This window comes from Lucilia cuprina, chromosome 3 (assembly GCF_022045245.1).
Source record: "Lucilia cuprina isolate Lc7/37 chromosome 3, ASM2204524v1, whole genome shotgun sequence".
NCBI classification, from domain to species: Eukaryota; Metazoa; Arthropoda; class Insecta; order Diptera; family Calliphoridae; genus Lucilia; species Lucilia cuprina.
Genome location: NC_060951.1, coordinates 58,962,743 through 58,979,204, shown reverse-complemented (window position 1 = coordinate 58,979,204; position 16,462 = coordinate 58,962,743). Strand labels below are relative to the sequence as shown.

Genomic DNA, 16,462 nt, shown 5'->3' with positions numbered 1-16,462 from the left:
AAATTGTTATGAATTATACCCTACAACACTTGTTGAGTATTATGTGTTTTTGCTAATATTTGTTACATTTACATTTACATTACATTTTTTAAATTACAATTACTTAAATAGCGAGATCGTGTTAGTAACCTCCGTCCGTCCTTTGGTTCGCCTGTAATGTTAACACGAAATTCAAGTTAAAAAATTTTGTTACGATTAACTTATTCATTATAAAAAATATTTTATGATCTTCTCGCATATGTGTGTAAGCTATCATATGTTCGGACTTGACTTGCTATATTTTATACTTGTATATTCTTAAGTTTGAATATGAGTACTTTAAGAGGTGGAAATACTTTATTTTGTTGTTAACAAATGAAAATGCTTTTTGCTGTTTGATCATCAACATAATCAACAGCAACGACAACGTCGTTGTCATCACCATCATTTGCATCAGCAAAACCATCATCTTACTCTCTGTGTTAAACTGTCACAAACTTTTTTTTTATTTTTTTTTTTTTTTTGCTCTACATGAATGTCTGTTTACTAAAACCTTGTACGTAAATGTGTTTCAAAGTGTTAACGCCTTAAACATGTTTTTTTCCTTCCACTTTTGCTTTAGCAGGAAACCGGCTAAAGTGTATATGAAATGACTGGGAATGCAACCAAAGTGTTGGCTTAAAATAAAAACCCACAACCATCAACCATTTGAAATTGTGAGATTTTTGTGCCAACTGCAAGCATGTGCATATAAATCTGCAAGTATTTAAAAAAGGCATATCCTGTCTCTCACTCACTCACACCGAGACTCATTTGGCTGAGGACACATTTCGATGTGTGGTACACAAGATTGCCTTTCAGCCTATTAGTTGTTAAATGCGGTTAAACACGGTGTCAAACCACAAACTTTATTCTCACCTCAAAACTACAACAACTTCAAATAACAAAAGGAGCTCAACAACAGACAAAAACAATTTTATTTTTCATATTTATTTCGGTAGTATTTACCACATCCTTTGGATAATAACCTTTTCTTCTTTAACTCCTAACGAAGGCTATGTAGGTGTTTCTGTAAAACTATTTCGGTTTCTTGAAGGGAGGGGGAAGTTGTTGGAAGAAAATTTTAATTTCTTAAAAAGTTTTAGTGGGTTTGTGTGTGTGCGCGTGTGTGGTAAAAAAAACTTTTCTCTGTCATATGTTTACTGCGGTTTTTAATTTGAAATGTGTAGATTTTTTTTTGCGAAAAAATAAACAAGTTTTTGCTTTTTATGTTTTAAAATAAAATGAATAAACTAAAAAAAGTTTTTCATTTTCTTCATTATATTTATGTCTATGAGAATAGCTGTCAGTTTTAGGGTTATAAATGTTTATTTTACTGTTAACACTAAATGATATAATGAGTTTTAAAACGTTTGACAATATTATAGTCTTGGGGTATAAAACTCTGGAGGTCTTACAAAAATATCGATATTTAATTTTAACAAGAAATCTACATTCATCTTTCCGGAATCTTAAATATCCTTGACCAATTTATATTTGTTTAATTTAATCCTACTCTAGCATTACTTCATTTATAGCAACACAAAACACAGCAAGAACAACTTCACACGAAACAAAACACAAAACACAAAAAACAACTATATGCTAAAAGCAAGAAAATGAACAAACATTGGCTTAAAAAAAACAACGTTTTGTTGCGTTTTTTGTCAAAATATGTTAAAAATTTTGTTTTTTGAAAAATTTTTGTTGTTTCGAAATTTTTTCATACATATATAAATGGATTTTGCTAATTTTAAATTAAAAACTTCTCGAAAGCTTCAGAGAAGAAAATTGACTTCAACAAACAGACGGACCTTTTTTATGTATAAAAATTTAGTTTTTGCCTAAAATCTGCTTTTTCTCAGTGCTTTTGGCTTTCTTTTTCCGTTCCTGTTTTTGCCATGATATCAATTGCGATACAGTGCGTATGATTGATTTTATACTTCTTTTTATACTCTTATCACTCATACGCTCCCTATTCTAAAGTAAAACTATTACATGTGAAACTCTTAGCTTATATGACAAAGTAAATTTATATTTGCATGGATATTTACAAATATTTCACACTTTCTTAAAGTTCGTTTTACATATGTATCTATGTACATAAAAACTTATACACTTTTCTTTATAATTAGTTCCTCAAAGACTTCCAATTATCATGCTAGCACTTTTAAGCTAAATAAAACTTTTTCAATATTTCCACAATAATTTCATTTCCTTAAATAACTAACTCACATAGCACCTGAGAACTACTGCCTCTACTATTAAGTAATAATCATGTTAAAAGTTTTTCCTTTGTTATTTAAGCTCCAAATGGCAAATAATAGTTTTGCTGTCATTTACAGTTTAGTTGTTTTGCCATTTAAATAACATACAATACATAAATAGAATGAACAACAGCTAATTGCAATATGATGCAGAAAACACAGATACTATTATACTATGTTCATATACACATACATACAAAAATACTAAAAAATAGTGCACATACACAGCATACAGTTTTACTTGAGCACAGTTTTCTTTCATAGAAAATGTTGTGATAATCTTATTATCTGTATTTATTTGTTAATTTAATTTTTGTTTGTTCTTTTCTGTTTCAGTTTTTTGTTTGCTACCTTTAATTATTAAATGTAATTTTAATGATATTTTAACACAAGCATAAATGTAACAGATGATTATATTATAATATTTATAAGTATTATTTAACACAATTTGTTACTAAATTTGTTTGTTTTTTTTTATATTGCAGAAGCCGACTATACGCTGGACGATTCATTTTGGAATGAAGAAAGTCCTGTTGGTAAGTACTGATACTAAATTTAGTTGTATTTTTCTATTTAAACAGCTATTAAGCAAATGAGAAAATTTTGTGTTGCTGATATCAAATAGAGATAAACTATTTATGTAAAATAAAGGAGCCAAAAAATATTTTTTAGCATTTTAATTAAAAGTAATTAAAGTTTTCTTAATGCCCTTTTAACTATTAATGAATTATGACCATTTAATAAATAAATTTTTTTTTAAATTTATTTAGTGATTTTAAGTTTGTCACAAAAATAAATATTAAATTAAATTTATAATCCTTAAATTAATTTTAAAGTTTATTTTACATGTACTTGTAAATTTTAATGAATTTAAGGGTTTTTGTATTTTCTTGTTAATGGTTTATTTTTTGTGTTCACACATCAGTTATTTAATTGAAATTTATTAATGAATATGTAAAGAAATCATTTATATAGCAATAAACATTTGCTTAAGATTTTACTTGTAATTGTCATAAATAATGACAATATACACAAAAATATATATTTTCACTTACATAAGCATATATTAAGGTTTTTTTTTTATAAGAAATTTCTTATTTTGGGAATTTGAAAAAGTGCTACAGAGATTACTTTATAATTTTTAACTAACTGAGTTTTGCTGTAAAAGCAGAGATTTTCTCTTAAATCCAAGTTTTTGTGTAAATCTATGTTTTCTGCTATAACAGAGATTTTCTTATAAAACTCCGTGGGAGTTTTCCCGTTTTTCAATCCAAGGACGTCCCCTCCACAAAACTAAAAATTACAAATATTGAAAAAAGAAAAAAGCTCCAGTGCAGGTTAGCCTTACCGTTACCATGGTTAGCCTTACCGAGAATAAAGGTAGAGCTTACTTCGCCTCTAAAGCTGTCATATTTAAAAATTGAAAAATGCAAATTGGAAGGGCTGTTACAAAAATCCTCGAAAAGGACACTAAAAACCTAAGACCACATCATTAGTACTGTTTATACTGCGTTTTTGCATAAAAGTATAGTTTTTGTATAAGAACTTTATAAAACCGAATGTTGGACTCAAAGAGTCAACATTAATGCCCAAACTTTGGAAGATGAAAAAAAAACAATTTTTAAAATTTTTTCAATATTCTTTCTCAATACATGCCTAAGTCTGACTTACAGCATCTGTAACAATGAAACAACTTAAAAAAGGTCACCCTAATGAACACACTACTATATCATAAAAGGAATAAACATACATACATATCTATGTATGTAAATAATACAAATATAAATTTATACATTCATACACATTCTATGGTTTTCAAATAACTTACTCATACATAAATCTTAAAAATTGTGATTTTCATTTACATAATTACTAATAATCATACAATTTATATAATAAAGATAATATTGGATAATTATTACAAAACAACTGTTCTATAAAAGATTAAATAATAGAATAAACATTTTCTAATATAGACTGAATAATGAATAATTAAATGAAATTTATAAATGTTTGTTCAAATAAACCGGCCTACTGACCGACCGGTCGACTCAACGACAATGGGTTTTAAATAACAAAAGGATATAATTTAACAAAATAATTACAAACTCAATTAAAGATAAAATCGACAAAATAATAATATTTTCTTAAAACTGAAGCTGACACAAAACAATCAAAATAATTAACACTTAAAATTTACAATACATTTTTGTAGCAACTACATATTGTTGTAGTTGTTGTTGTTTTCCCCAACCTTGGAAAGTACAATGAATTATAAAATATGGCCTGGTCTTCTTGAAAAACACAAACTCAACTACTATACAATTACAGCTTTTGGTTTTTAAATATATTGGCCTGGCAAACTATATATGACTCGAGTGGCTGCATGAGTCTGTAAGAATAAATGTTTTTAAATCCTGTCTAACATCCTTATTAATTATAAACCCACAAATAAATCTTTGGCTACTTGTTTGCCACTAAAAGAAGAGAGAAAAATATTACAAACTAAAATTACAAAATAGGACAGTCTTAAAATTAAGCAAAATTTTTAAACAAAGGCCGGCGAGTCTTTCCAATGTTATGGCTTTTGAATGAACTTTTTAGTCTTATCTTCATCAAACTTTAGATGAACAATGAACATGTGAAAATCATGTTCGTGCCAGATGTTTCCTTCTTTACAAACGTTTTTCATTGCACTCACACAATAACATGCAACAAGGTGCTGCATGAACAAACTGGTCATAATGCCCCCTTCTATCCTGAGTGTTAACGTTAACAGGATAAAAGAATTTTCTTTTTACTGTTTTTACTCTTCAAAATTATTTATGTTGCTTTATTGTTGTAGTTAACTGTTTACTGCAACTGCAGAGATATGTAAGTGAATGTAACCGAATGTGTGTGTGTATGTGTATGTATCTGTTTGCTTGTGTTAAATTGTGGTTTACAATAAAATTGTTTAGATTCTACACAAAAAATACATTCATTCACCCATAAATTTCTTTATAAATTCCTCGCTTAAGAAAATCTAAACTTAGAAACGAAATTGTGGGAGGAAAATGATTAACGTTAGAGAAATTAGATTTTCATTTTTCAAGAAGAAAACTTTACACAATTGCACAATTTCAAACAGATGTTGAAAGACAAACAAACAAACATACATACATAGATATATAGATGCAACCAAAGAAATCTCATAAAATACACTCATAGAGATGAAGAGATAAAAAGCTTTTTGTGTTTTTTGTGGGATTAAAGGAATAATGAAAAATTAATTGAAAAGTTTTGATGTTTTTATAGAGTTGTAAAATGTGTATTTTACTTGGTTGTAGATACATATAAACAAGTTGTGGTTGAATATACATATTTATATATTTTGTAAGTAATGTGAAAATAGAAATCTTCATTTTATGCGCTACTTAGTTCAGGCTAGTTTAGCCTAAATTATAAATAAAACTTTGGTCTAGAATATATAAGATTGTCTATCGTAATCATAATCCAGACTGTAGCTTATAGATAATCCAATCTAGTTCAGACTATTTATCAGATAATAGTTTAGTATGTATTCCAATTGATGGTTTCTATAATTATAACTATAGCTCATCTCAAAACTATAAGATTATTGTCTAGACTTTGTCTGACCTAGAGTTCACAGAATATCACTGCCATAGTGCAAGCTATTGCACATCTTTAGATGAAAATACTAATAATTTATACACCACTAGTTATTATAATTGACCAAAATACATCATATTCATAGTCCAGTTTAGTAAAAATTCCACACTAAAGCGTAGACTGTAGTGCACAATATGGTGTAGACTATAGTCCACGCTATAACATAGTCTTTACTAAAAACTATAGCATAATTCAGACTATAATGTAGGTTAGACTATAGAATAATCCTGACTATAGCATAGTCCAGACTATAGCATAGTCCAGACTATAGCATAGTCCAGTCTATAGCATAGTCCAGACTATAGCATAGTCCAGACTATAGCATAGTCCAGACTATAGCATAGTCCAGTCTATAGCATAGTCCAGTCTATAGCATAGTCCAGACTATAGCATAGTCCAGACTATAGCATAGTCCAGACTATAGCATAGTACAGACTATAACATAGTCCAGACTATAGCATAGTCCAGACTATAGCATAGTCCAGACTATAGCATAGTCCAGACTATAGCATAGTCCAGACTATAGCATAGTCCAAACAATAGCATAGTCCAGACTATAGCTTAGTTCAGATAGTCCAGATTGTTTGTTATTTTAAAGTTTATAGCTTAGGCTGTAGTGTATAATATAGCTTGGTCTATAGTCGAGACTATAGTTTTATATCATATTCATAGTCAAAGTGTAGTCTAGACTGCAGTTTAGTCTAAAGTCAACACTAAATATAAAGTCACACTATAGCACAGTCCAGACTATAATTTGGTCTAAAGCCCACAATATTGCTAAGTCTTTAGGCCAGACTATAGCCTTGTCTACACTCTAGACTATAGTTTAAACCATAATTTATATTTAGTTTCGTCTATATTTCAAACAACAGCTTATTCATTGACCAATTTAGTATATTATCCAATTCAACACTTTAACTTAACCTTTATTAAGTATAAGTTACATAGTACACTAAGATGCAGACTATAGCGTATTCACACTTATATTTATTAATGGATTTTGATAAAACTTGAGAGAAATATGCTATTAGTTCGAAGTTATCAAATTAATTTCATTTTCTCTGAACTCTCAATGAAAACATAAAAATTCAATTAAAAAATATTAACATAATAATGAAAAAAATATTTAAATATTACAAAATAAACAAAAATATAAAACATCTTTTTATACTCTGGCAGCAACTAATTGAAATAATTTTTATTTTCATTCTGTTTTTTCATCTTCTTATTTTTTACTTTATTTATCCAACAAATACTTCTACTAGCATTTTCAACACACAATTATTTACATGTCTCTATTCAAGTGTCAAAACAATTTATTTTAAAGTATTTAACAAATAAATTTACCAAACGAATATTACAGGAAGAAAAAAAAATAAACAAGCGCTTCGCAAATAAAATTGACAAATTCAAGAAAAATTCTTTCACTTACATTACTATCATTCCTTGCTCTTAGACGACTGATTTTAATGGCAGCACAAGGCGAACGAAAACAGGAAAATGACAAAAAACAGTTTAAGTTTAACCTTACTTGAAGCATAAATTTCGTACAGCATTTGTTTAGAGGCGAGTAAAATGTAAGAAAGCAACAAAATGTAGAAAAATAAACTATTTGTACAAATGTACATATGCCAAAGTTTTCTTATATAGGGTTATATTAAATGTAAAAGTGTTGTCTAGAAATGGGGTGTTTGTGTGTTTGGTGAAAAACTATAAAAAGCTAAACAATTTTTTTATTTAAATAGAAATAGAATAGTGAAGAATATTAGAAAAGAAAAGTCAAGTAAAGCGAGTCTTTAAACAGTTATAGCTCAAAATGTTTGAAGTTAGTATCATATATAATAAGGGGGGAGATGAACTATATGGGGATATGATGATTAATTTTTCTATAGTATGAGAAAACATATATATTCAGTTTGTTTTACTTACCAAAAATATAAAATTAAATTTTTTGTATAAAGTAAATGTCTTAAAAGCACATTCGTTTAATGACATAATTCCAGCAAAAAAAGACAATTTTTTTTTTTAAAATTTAACTCTTTTTGTATCTGATTTTTATAAAATATTTGTGGTATGTGGTATTGCTAAAATTGGAAAGAGATGCATTTTAAATAATGTTTATCATTTATAAAAATAAAAAAAAATATATAAAGACAACAACAAACTCTGGAGAAAGACAACACAGTGGTTGAAAAAGGTTACCAAAGGTTATAAAAGTGAATTCAGAAAAAAAGTAAATCACGGTGTATTGAAGTAGAAATATTTATGACTCAATTTAACTAAAAATTTAAAAAAAAAAATTAAATTTCGCTTTTTGTTAAACTTTACTGTCTGGGGTTGTATTTTATATCACACACATTAGACCCACACATTTAAGGCACTGAGGCGTATGTGTGATAAGAATTCATTGTTTGAACCAACTATTTGTTATACATTTTTTACCAACGCTCTAACAATTTCTCTCGTTTTTTTTTTTTTTGTTAATAACAAGTAAATATATGTCTTTAAAAGTATAAGTAAGTAATATTTTGTATTGCTAACAAAAAAAGCGTAATTTTCGTATAATAACCAACATTTGTCTTTTGATTCTTTGGCATTCACTGCTGTTTCACACACACCCACATACCACCGCTAGTAAGTAAATTGCTTTACTTTTTCTTGTTATTTTTCCTCTCGTTACTCCAAACGAATTTATAGGGATTTATAGAAAAACTGCGTTAAAATTTCTTTATTTTTCTTTTTTTTTTTTTCTTTTAGTTCGCAGAATTTTTATGTGGATTTAAGTTGAAGTGAATTTATGAATAAAGACGTAATACATAAATTTTCCACTTTTCTTTTTTTTTGTAGTGGAAAAACAACGTTACTTAAACTCGTTTGCTAGTCGTACATTTATTACTTTCTTTCAGAGTCAAATTGTTAACGTTTTATTGAACTATTAAAATAGAAATTCAATGTGTTGTAACAAATTGTTTCACATTTAACCTTGCCACATAAAATTTTATTTCACTTCTATGTCTGGGCTTAAGGCATTATAAGTTTACTTTTTTATATATATATTTTTTGAGTTTTTTTCTGCATATTTGCAAAAATGATTTTTAATGTTTTTATAATTTTTATTGAAATTTATTGATTTCTTTTTATGGCTGTTTAAATCAATCTCATTTATTCATAACGATCGAATAATTTTGTAAGAAAAGTGTTTATGAATATTTAAGTAGGGTTATTATTCCTAAAGTCTTGAGAATAACCTTGACTATAGCCCTGATTTTAGTCTTGAAATAATCTTGCTAATGATCTTGACTATAATCCTTATAGTCTTGACTATTGTCATTACCATAGTCGTGACTATAGTTCACACTAAAGTATTGAATAAAGTTTTTTATAGTCTTAACTATAGTCCTTACTATAGTCTTGCCAATAGTCATGACTAAAGTCTTTACTATAGTCCTTACTATAGGCTTGCATATAGCCTTAACAACAGTCTTGACTACAGCTTCGACTATAGCCTTAAAATAATCTTGTTAATAAGTAGTTCTGGTAATAATCCTTATTATAGTCTTAACTTTTGTCCTTTCAAAGTCTTGACTACAGTCATTCCAATAGTTTTGACTATACGTTACTACTGTCTTGACTACAGCCATTATTATAGTCTTGGCTATAGCCATTACTATAGTCGAAAATATAGTCATTACTAAAGTCTTTACTACTGTCGTTATTAAAGTAATGGCTATTATATGGATTATAGTCATTACAAAATATAAGCTCGACTATAGTCTCGATTAGAATTAAGGCATTGATATAGCCTTAAATATTGGCTGGACAATAGTCCTTTATTCCTATAAAGGTCTTTCATCTAGACATCTCCAGTTACTTTAGTCTTGACAATAGTCTCAGCTATATTTTTTGCTATATTCCTGACTTAAATATTTTCTATAATTATCAGTCCAAAGTTTTTTGTTAAAGTCTTTTGTTAAAGTCAATGTGTAGTAGTTTACACCTTTTTGATATAGGTGCAAATAAACATTTTTCATACACACATTCCCATTTATGTTTGTCCTTTTATCCTCTCTTCTCACATTTCCCCATAAAATCTTTATTATTTTTTAAAGTTTAATATGAAAAAACATAAAATAATTTTCAAGCCATAGATAAACGAATAATCAACAACATTTGGTTTCTTAAAACAATAAATGTGGTGTTGTTGCCATGATTGTTGTAGTTGCTGTGGTTCTTGATATTATTATTTTTTGTTTCGTTGTATTATTGTCTAGCCAAATGGGAATATGGTGGTTGTATCAAATTCAGTAGCAAACAAAAGGCACTGCTAACAGACAAAAACCAGAAAAACCTCTTTTTCACATTTATATTGTAATGTATTGTTGTTGCTGTTGTGTTGTTATTGTCATTATAAAAGCTAGCAACCGCAAACGAATGACAGCAGTTTTCATTGAATAAATGTCCGAGTAATGTTTCACCTGAACAATATTTAGCACACGAACAAATGTGTATTTGTATTCATACACACCCCTGTAGGTCGAGATGTATAGTTTACTGAGGGACAACGAATTGACGTTTGAATTCCTTGTATGTATAACAAACAGCATGCAAACTTAAAACATAAAAAAACACCAAATATTTTAAACCACTTTAAAAACTACTCTCTTAGGGTGACATTGTCCACTTACAAAACTGTCGGAATAGAAAGCGAAGTAAAATACAATACAATGTTGCAAAATTTGATTGTATACATGTGAGTTTGCGAAAGCCAAAGTATTTCCCAGCTGCAAGCAGGTGAGTTGGTTGGTTGAAAACTAAACAACATTCAATACATATGTAGACAGTCGTCCTGTACTTGAAAATTTTGTGGTTGCCTTTTGCAACATTAGTGAGTAAACGTAAAACAGGAGTGAGCTGCCAACAATGATGAGCAAAATTATGATGATGATGTTATGAAACATAATGACAATGATGATGACGATTATCATCATCACACATATTTGCCAGTAATGATTAGTGCTGGTTATTTAGTTTCTTTACTGCTCCTGCTGTTGTATTTGTTCAGTCATTGCAACATTTTACCAATTGACAGTTGTTATTGTATATGTTTATTATTGTGCAGTTATTACTTATATTGTTGTTGTTATTGTTGTTTTGTGGGTTTTTGTTGTTCCAATTTTATTTTGTATTTTTTCGGTTTGGTGTTGTTCTTGTTTTGTGTAGCTACGTAATAATTGGGTGTATTTGTTATTGTTTCCTATTTTTTGTGTAATAGTGACAGCTTGGCTTGTTTTCGTAAATACCTATGATTTTGTTATTTTCAATAAAAATATAATTTCAAACCTAAAAATATACGAAGATGAAATAACCAGTTTATTTTAAACGAAAACTACGTTATACAGCACTGTAGTTTTAGACTTATAATAATTTTTGACGTGATGTAACTATAGTTAAAACCAAAATACTGGTAACGAGAACTTCAGTCGTGGCTCTAATCAGGACGGTAGTTACTGCTTTAGTAAGGAGTATAGTCATGGTCAGTAATAAGAACACTATATTCTCCACTTTAGAACAGATTATGATCAAGACTGTCAATAGTCAGGACAGTAAAAACTGCAGTCATTTCTATAGTTAAGACTATAAGCAAAGCCATTAATAAAATCACGACTATAGTCAAAATATTAGTAGAAATTATGGAAAGGACTAGCAAAAATTATGACTGCAAATAAGACTGAAGTTGGGACTATAATCAGGACAATAGTGATCATAGTCACAACTATATTTATAACAATAAGATCTAGTCTGAGTTTAGAACTATAATCGAGTACAAAACTATGACTATAGTCAATAAGTTTGTTAGTTAGGTAATAGTCATGACTACAATTAGGACTATAGTCATTGTTAATGTTATGAATGTAGTCAGGACTGTAGTCATTTCTATTGTCAATACTACAGTCATAACTCTAGTCTGGATTACTGTATTTGAGATTGTAGTCAATTCTAGCAATCCAGTACTATAATCAGGACTGCAATCGAGACTTTAGTTAGGACTATAAACAAGGCTGTAGTTTAGTAATAAAGACCATAGTAATGACTATAGTCCAGACTATATTCATGACAATAAACAAGGCTATAGTCAGAGCTATAGTCGAGTTCATAATCACTGCAAATATACACTTATTCTTAAATAACTTTTCAAAATATTCTCGTTGAAACCAAAGTAATAGTTAAATTTATTTGTTTTTTACCTTTATAAAAACACTTTTTGTCTATGATGTGTTTGTAATGTGTGACATTAAGTGCGAGTTTGCATGACAGTGAATGTGTATAATAATCACTGTTTTTGTTGTGTGGTTGTGTTTTGTTGTTATCGCTGTGTATGTTGTTCTACATGTTTTATGAATATTTAACCACAATTTTTATCCAGAAACAACTAAATAATATACACGTTAAACAATGGTAAATGGTTAGTTATTTCTGTTGTAATACTTGTTTTTGTAGTAAGTTGACTGAACAAAAAACTTTTTAAACTTTCGTTTAACAAATTAAGAACTTTTTGTAAAATTTAATAAAGTACGTATATATTGGTCAATATATATGTACATTGCTTCGTTATACATCAGAAATTTATTATACCAAATTTTGTTTTTATGAAAATCTAGGTTTTGGGAAAATATGGAATTATTTGTAAAAAAAATATTTGGCAAAAAAAAAAATTGGTGCACAATTCTTGTTGTAATCGGTGTTATATTTAACAAAGTTTTAAACAAAATATACTATATATTATGATATTAAAGACATTTTCTTACAATATTTTCCACCATTTGCCCATGGAACCAAACAAATTATTAAAAGTATTTTACATTCTCTACTTAGCTTTTTTTCATCATTTCCTTTACGTACATATGTATAGATACAAACATTTGTAACAGCTACAAATGGATTTTTTTCTTCTACTGATTCTTCTCATTTTAATTCATATAAATGTAACTTAAGGGCTTTACAAAAATCATTTTGCTGTTATTAAAGCTATCAAATTGAGCTGCTGTTCCAGCAACTACAGTTTTCTGTATGAGTACATATTCATAAGTAAATGCAAACGCATACAGTGACTAATAATAAAAAGTGGACTTTTTTTAGAATATTTTTTTGTTTTTATTTATAAAATAATATGCAGAAATGAAAGTATCGTTTTTCTTTTAGTTATTTAAATTGATACGTAATATTTAAATTAAAGTTTTTTTTAATCAAACTAACATTTTAAGGTTTTCCACAGTAGTTACAAAAGCTATATAGCAAAATTATATTGTGTTAAACATTTATATGACCGGCAGCTAAAAGGACTTAAATTTCTTTTTATATTTTCAAAACAATAAAATATAATTTAAAGTTAAAAAATTTTTCAAAGTTCTTTATACAGCTAATAAATATAGAGATTTAAAAAATTGTATAACTTTATTTTGAACTAAATTAAGATATGCTATTTTTCTTTATTTTCACAATTATGTAGTTGTATGTATATTTTAAATTGTTCGCATACATATATAAAACTCTTCAGTTGCGGAAAACACATCATATAAGTCATGGTCATTTTCTTAGCTTACAAGTACACATATACATATGCACATAAGTGCTTGCAACCCACATATGAGTACTTGCAACATCTATAGTTTTATAAAAGTACTCGTTAGTTTACTATTTCACTTACTCATTCCTACAATGACCCTCTTTTTGTTTTGTTTTCTTGTTTTTCTTTTTGTTGTTGTTTTCTGTGTCCTACTGAGGTTTTACATTCAAATACTACAATTGTAATTATGGCTTCAAGTAGTTACTGCTTAATGTATGAAAAACATATATACATATATACAAATGCTTGCAACTATCTTAACTATCCATTTTTATATAACTTTAGATGTATGTTGTGTAAAAGAATTTATATATTCATGCGAAAGTTGAATACACATTGGGGGTATAATAAAACACTATACGCAAAATGCATTTTTACTATGTAATCGGAATGGTTCTAATACTTTTTTTGAACTTAATATGAAATCTATCTAACATAGGACCTTTTTCGTACTAGAATGTTTTAAATGTGTATAGTTAACGATAGTTTCAAAATTCTAATTTTAGCTTCTTTAAAACTTTGTTAATGAAATTGAAAACTTTTGGGAGATTTCATTAGAAAATAAAGATAATAGATAAGGGAAAAAGGTAAAGAAATTGGATCAATAAATTATATAGTTTAGCTAAACTTGCTAATGAACTTGGCGGATTTCGAAAAATTACAAAAACTTTGCTGCAAAACTGTCTCAAAGCCTATATATAGGCATCCTTTCCAAAATGATATAGCACAGATTTAAAATATTGATAAAGAGGGTTTAAGTTAGAAATAAAATTTGATTGTTAATGAAATTTTAGGACTTTCTTTAATTATATGCTAAAAGGAGATGTAGGGTACCATATACTCGAAATTAACCGACTATATTGTCTTACACATACATACATGTTTCAAGTACTTTGTATATACTTCGAAACATCAACTTATATATTGTTGTTTTTTCTGCATTTTTAATAGCTTTTTTTTTTGTTGGTTACTGCTGCCTCTTTTGATTTTGTTGTTAATGATGCCCTCTCTCCATCCTATTCAGCATTTAATACCCACAAATACTACAATATACTGATAGTTTTCCCTTCTTCCTGACAACCTTGCATTACTTCTGCTTTTTTGCAGTTTGACTTTATACGAATTGTAATGATAATGACCACATAGCTCTATAACAGAGGCACAAAATCTCTTTAAAACTTACAGAATTTTTAACTTTTACCCTATTGCTTCTCCATCAACACAATCACATCGAAAAATGTTTTCCAAAAATGCAACAATAAAATTCCGGTGATTTAATATAAAATGAAAAGTTGAAGACAAAAAGAGATGAAAAATTATTAAAGTCATTACTGCAATTTAATTACAAGACGATGATGCAACATGTAATCAAAGATTATATGAAATTCAATGAAAACATTAACTGAAGGCAACTTTTATAATGATTTTGTATGAAATGAAGAATTAACTTTCAAAGTATGTATGTAAATGCTGAAAATCACATTTTCTAGAGTTTAAATTTATTCATTTCTCTTTAAATTTAGAGATCTAACTGCAATTGTTTAGTTATATTTTTCTTTAAAATGTATTTGTCACTTTGTTTTACTCAATTATAATATATAACAAATATTTCTTTGGAACTATAACATTCTACTTTATTAACTCATATTTAATTAAAAAATGTTGGTAAATACATACATAGTTTTCTTCAAATAAATATACAACTGTAATTGCTTAAAAAAATTATTTATTTCAAAAAATGATTTACATATGTTGTAAATAATCATTAAATAAAATACAATATTTCAGTACTCTAACCAATATAAAATTCTTACCATTATTAATAAAAAAATGTTCCGATTTTTTTTAACATACATACATACATACATACATACATACATACATACATACATACATACATACATACATACATACATACATACATACATACATACATACATACATACATACAAACATACATACATATATATACATTGTACATGTAAATAAAAAAATCCAACTTCCTTTTAACAATTTATGAATGTTTTTGATGGCCAATAATAAAATCTATTTGAAATTCATAGAAAATCGAAATTGTTATCAATTTATTTATTATATATTTTCTCTATTTTCTTTTTCTGTATAAAACAAACACACACACACATGCTCTCACATGTATATACTCTATGCAATAGATACAGACAGTCACAGGGACCGAATGGTTTATTGGTTTATAGTCATGAAGGTGTTTTCTCTCTCAGATAGTATGTAGATTCAATTCCTAGTTATGGCAAAAGCTTCAGTTATATGTATATATATTTTTATTGCTTTTTTTGCATTTTCTAAATTATAAACAAATTTGCTAAAATTGCTTTTTTTCGTTCGTTACGTTTTCATAATATTTGCTTGGTTGGTTGCTTTAGTTCAATTTTAGATATTGGTGTTGATGATGATGTATATATATGTACATGTTGTTGGTTTGTAGAGCAATGTTTAACATTAGGAAAATGAGACCAAAAGAATGAAAATTTTGTAAAATCAATTATTTTCAAATAGAGAAGTAAAGAATCTAATTGTTAAGGTTTTTTAGGAAGGTGGAGAGCGTAAGGTAGTTTACTTTTGCAGATATGGGAGATACATATACATATATCTAAAATTTCAACTATAGACTGAAAAAGTGGTCTATTCATAGTCTTATAGGCTTTGGGATTTAATGTCCACTTACTGTATTTGTTAATGAGTGCTCAAGAACCAATTTATTGTATATTCATCCTCCACTCAAACTAACTAACTCACTAACTAACTAACTAACTAACTAACTAACTAACTAACCAACTAACTAACTAACTAACTAACTAACTAACTAACTAACTAACTAACTAACTAACTAACTAACTAACTA

The 16,462-nt window shown here is 27.7% G+C and overlaps 1 protein-coding gene across 14 annotated transcripts in view; it reads left to right on the top strand.

Annotated features, from left to right (window-relative positions):
• The window catches only part of LOC111677536 (disintegrin and metalloproteinase domain-containing protein 23), a 325,168-nt gene that overhangs the window by 113,574 nt on the left and 195,132 nt on the right, over positions 1–16,462 (top strand). For all 14 annotated transcript variants that reach the window (XM_046946670.1, XM_046946671.1, XM_046946668.1 and 11 more), the window contains exon 3: positions 2,771–2,821. In XM_046946670.1, coding sequence (XP_046802626.1) covers positions 2,771–2,821 — 51 coding nt within the window. The remainder of the gene's footprint in view (positions 1–2,770; positions 2,822–16,462) is intronic.